Here is a 5081-nt window from a genome sequence, read left to right on the forward strand (position 1 = left end):
TTGAAGAAGTGTTCACCCGTAACTTCAATTGTATTGGATTTGGCTGCAACCCTGTTTACCCCTAAAACTCCAAAAGTGTATTGTGGACTCAAACACTTCGCCCAACCCTCCATCAGTATAGTGGTCAATAGATAATTGGTGAATTTCCATTTTTGGGTGAACTATCCCTTTAAAACGACCATCTGCCACTCAGGTGTGAGGTGTATACCTTAAACGTAAAGTAATACTTTTTCATTCAAAAAAGAATTTGAGCCTGGTGGTTAACTTGGCTCTGACTCATTTGAACCTGACTTTAAGAATCCAGCTGTGGAAGAATCATTTGAGTCTGTGGCGCTGAAGCTTCCTCATCCTCCTCCTCTTCCTCCTCCACCTCCCTCTCCTCCTCCGGGCAGCATCCCCTCTCTCACTCTCGGCGTGTTGGCTGCTGATCAGGTCCGTGTTTACTCCCAGGACGACCCCCCCTTCCGCAGCGACACGCAAACCCGACCTGCAGGTGAGCAGTTCAGCCGCGGCTGCCCTGTCCCCCCCACCGCCCACCCCCCCTCCCGCACACTCTCGGCGGATTATCTGCATGGGTGGAAGCGAACGAATGAGCGAAGTTGAGTTTCGGAGGAATTTTGGGATTCACCAGCGGGACGTGGTTCCGATGCTGTGAAGAGGCAGCGGTGTGGGCGCGGAGGTGAGCTGTCGGCTGGCTTCATTGTTTGTTCTGTTTGGGTTCCACAAAAAGTGGTGAACCACTGTTATCTCCCACGGAGCCCAGTCATGTGCAGGAAGAGAACAGGAAAGGACAGAGTTTATTTCTAATAATAATAATAACAGTAATTATAGGCGTTTTGATTCACTTTCACTTTCATTTCTTACATTATTTGATTATGTTTTGTTAACTCCACAAGGTATGAGACTTCAGTCTTCAGTATTAATTCATCTGCTAAACCGTGTTTGATTTATTGTTTTAGTTACAGATGGTCAGGAAATATTGAAAAATTTCCAGAATAATTTGATCAGAGCCAAACGTGACCTCTTTAAAAGTCTCTAGTCAAACATTCTACAGTTTACAATGGCATAACATCAAGAAAAAAAAGCTAATTATACAATTAAGAAGGGTTCATTATAGTTATAGTTATATATATATATATATATATATATAGCCTATTCCTTGATTGATCCACATTTATATCTGTGGACATATAACCAATCAATTGGTTAAATGTTGCAGTCTCTAAACAATGTTACACAGTTGTACTCGTTTACAGTTGACAGTTAAGCTGCATGATTACTTATCTCTTATTAAATCATCATTATGTGCACAGCTTTGCAGTGAAAACAGCTGCTTGTGGACAGTTGGACAATTTGAGGCATGCAACTTATAATTACTATGTTATAATTTTACTAACATTTCAGCATTGTACATGTTTTGCATAATATAGCCTAATCAATCTGAATTATTAGCTTTTTATATTGAGCGGCATAATGATCTGCAAAAATTGAGACTGAAGAGGGGAAGTGTCCAAGAGAAATTTTATATTAGAGCAATATCTTGTAAAGGGGGAAAAGGGAATGAAAAGAATAGATAAACAACGTGTTGGATAAAGCAAGCAGCAGACTGTATTGTGTTGGTGGGAAATAGGAGAGGGGTATGGATTAAATTACACTTGTTCTAGCAGTTTCTAACAGTTGTCATGTGCAGATGATGCCAGCAGCGATCACTGATGGATTTAAATGTGGATCATTATTTATTTTTAGAGTTGCATTCATATAATGCCTTTCCCTGTGTTACATGTTCACTCATATGCTGTGACTATGTGTTCATACTGTTTATTTACATTTGATTTATAATTTTGTCGTATTCTAATATACACTGATCATCCATATCATTAAAAACTGGTTTTAACGGTGTGGCTGACTCATGTACCTGTTTGAAATGTTCCTATGATTGAGGCATATTGAAGATTCTGTTAAATAGACAGTATGGTGATATATACCATAATAATATGTTGTGGAAGATTAATTTCCATGTTGTCTGTATCTGCTTTGTTTTCTCTCCTCAGTTGGTAAAAGCTGTCAATTATCGGATGCTTTTAAAGCTGACATGTGTACACCCAGTGAGACAGTGACCTGAGAGCCCACCCTGAGGGAAGACCAGGATGCGCCCTATTGCGTCGCAGCTTTTAGCCCAGACCAATGTTGGAGGTCGACATCACAACCCTCCTGCTGCAGCCGTGCTGCTCCTCCTGTGTCTTGGCTTCCCTCCCTCTGTGGCTGTGTGCCCACTAGATTGCATTTGTGCAAGTGATATAATTTCCTGCAGCGGCCGCAATCTGTCCACGACGCCCTTTGATCTACCAAGTTATGCCACACGGTTGGACCTGAGCCACAATGTTATCACTACCCTGCCAACAGATTGGATTCCCCAACAATTTGCCAGACTTGCTACACTGGTTCTCAGCCGAAACGCCATAAGCCAAATTGAGGTAAATGCTTTCAATGTCACACCACATCTCCTGCACCTGGACCTCTCATCCAACCAAATAACAGACCTGAACTTCTCCCTCTTCACTGGGTTGAATGAACTGAAAGAGCTCCTGCTGTATGACAACAAGATCGTCCTGATCAACCCAGGGGATTTCAGCGATCTTCACAGCCTGCAGAGGCTCTACCTCTCAGGGAACAGACTGAAGACTTTTCCCTTTGGGCTGTATTGGGAACCTGGAGGGCCCCGTAACCTGACCTTTCTTGATCTGTCCTACAACAGGCTCTCTCAGGTGCCTGTCCAGAGTCTGCTGTCTCTCACCCAACAAGGTAGCATTTATTTGCAGGAAAACCCTTTGGTATGTGACTGTGCTTTACTCGCCTTACTCGAGTACTGGATGTGGAAACAGTATCAGCCCCTGATGGAATTCAGAGATGGATACCCATGCAGGGATGATTCTGGACCAGGGCCTGTTCGTAGGCAGCAGGGAGTGTCAAACATGCCCCTTGAGTCACAGACTTACCAAGAAGAGCCTGGTAAATGGCTGAGCGTGCCATGTCCAGGGTTGGAATCTTCAGCCCAGGAGGGCCTTGTTGTGTTCTGGGTTACCCCAATGACTGTATTGAATTCATCAACAAATGATCCCAGTGCCCATTTAATAGTTCTCCCCAATGGCACCCTTGAAATCCAAGGAGCACTCATAGAGGATTCTGGCACATATGGGTGTGTGGTAGCCCGCCAGCGCCACTATGACCCCTACGAGTCTGTTGAGGTCAATGTTGTGGTCGGAAACTTGAGCACTGCCTCTGCAAGTGGCTTGACCCATCGCAGTGGCACAGAGCATTTCAACACTGCGTTCACCACCCTTGCTTCCTGTGTGGTCAGCATCATATTGGTGCTGCTGTACCTCTACCTCACCCCCTGTAGGTGCAGAGAAAGCCGGGGTGGATCGAGAGGGTGCGGCGGGCGAGCCATCCTTCTCTGTTCAGACCCCAGAGAGGCAGAGTCAGGAGAGCGTCGGTCAAATGGAAAGAGGGTGGCTTTCTTAGAGCCTCAAGCAGAGGACTCTGATATTGGCGGCTCCAAAACACCAGCAATGAACTTGGGTCATGTTACTACTGAGGGAATTCTAAAGAATGGAAGTAGGACAGTTGGTCAGACCTACATAGATCCTGCTCAAATAGCGTAGCAAGAAAATTACATTTTACACACATGCATTCCTATAGTCTGAACCGAAATGCTTTTTTTTTCAAAGTCTTGGTTCAGTACAAGGTGAAAACATCCATTTGATGTAAACTAGATTACTGTGATTCGTGTGAAGTACTTTTCCTCTGTAGGAATTGTGTTGTTGTTCTGAAGCAGACTGTACAGTCCTTGTGTATGGGCAGAATATCAATCCTGCCTCAACTGTGCTGTAAGTGGTCTGTTTTTCATTCAGTTCATATGGAAATTGTGCAGCTACCAAGAAGAAATTGTCACCGCAAAGATCAGAAAGATCATAATAATGTGGGAGGATTTTTAAATTGGGCAGAGAGGAATATTCACACCTGATTTGATAAACTGCAAGAGGCATTGATGGCTTTTATACAGTATGTGCATTGTGAATGTTGCTGTCACAGAGACCCTTGTTATTTTCAATCTGTTTATCTCTTTCTGTGGAGCATATCATTTCAACATGGCAGCCGTATTTATGTGAAATTATCTGAGTTTTGTCAGGTCAAAATGTACCTGTAAAGACATAAGTGTTTTGACAGTGACACTTTTTGTGATCTTACCTCTGTACATTACTACATTGGATTGGTGAAAGTTATGAAGATGTCATTGAATTAAAGACTTTCAGCTTAAATTTCAAGGGATTTAACAAAAATATAGCATTAATTGCTCGGGAATAAGAGCCATTTTTATACATAGTCTCTCCAAATGCACAGTCTCACAAGTAACCCGTTTAAGGACAAGTTGTATTCTTATTGAATTAATAACCCTTCATTCACATCTTTATCGATTGGTTTAAAATGCAATTGGAAATGCACTGTTCAAATACTATACTCAAAAACACAGTAGCTGCTTATTGCACTGCTATTTGGTGGTAAGAAAGTAAGAAAACAGACGGATAAACAGATTTGTTTTTAGTCTGGCAAAATGCTTTCAATGAACTGAATCTCTTTAAAGTCTGGTTAACTGAAATGACAAACCCATTCATCTTTTTTTAAACTAAAAATGGGTCATTTGGAAAACTGGGACACATGTTGCTCAAACTGTTGTGAGACCACATAAAGTCCCAGTCCTCTACATTACATTAAGGAACAGACAAATTAAATCTGCATGGCTAGATAACCACTTGAATTAGAGATTTCGTTCTCATTATTTATACTTCCCCGCTTAACCTCCACCCTGTTGAGTTGGGGCTCTGTCGTGAAGCCCCAGTCAGCCCAGATCAGTGACACAGAAATCAGAGGGAGGTATGCCAGCTCGCCCCAAGCCCATCTGATCTACATTCCATTGTCCTCCTTGTCAGAATATATAGGTGTGTGGAATCATTTCCAACGTGCCAAGAGTCTTGTTATAGTTTCCTTGGCTGTACATGTACACACTCTCAACTTTATATATT

The 5081-nt window shown here is 42.6% G+C and overlaps 1 protein-coding gene across 1 annotated transcript; it reads left to right on the top strand.

Moving 5' to 3' along the window:
* The first annotated feature begins 2147 nt into the window (after positions 1-2147).
* On the top strand, positions 2148-3662 carry LOC133014441 (amphoterin-induced protein 2-like). Its single transcript, XM_061081685.1, has one exon. It carries the CDS (start codon positions 2148-2150, stop codon positions 3660-3662), a length of 1515 nt encoding a protein of 504 aa, XP_060937668.1.
* Positions 3663-5081: the final 1419 nt, after the last annotated feature.

Source organism: Limanda limanda, chromosome 1, assembly GCF_963576545.1.
Source record: "Limanda limanda chromosome 1, fLimLim1.1, whole genome shotgun sequence".
NCBI lineage: Eukaryota > Metazoa > Chordata > Actinopteri > Pleuronectiformes > Pleuronectidae > Limanda > Limanda limanda.

What these genes read in the sequence shown, in the direction of transcription:
- LOC133014441 (XM_061081685.1), top strand. Translation starts at nt 2,148, where the DNA reads ATGCGCCCTATTGCGTCGCAGCTTTTAGCCCAGACCAATGTTGGAGGT.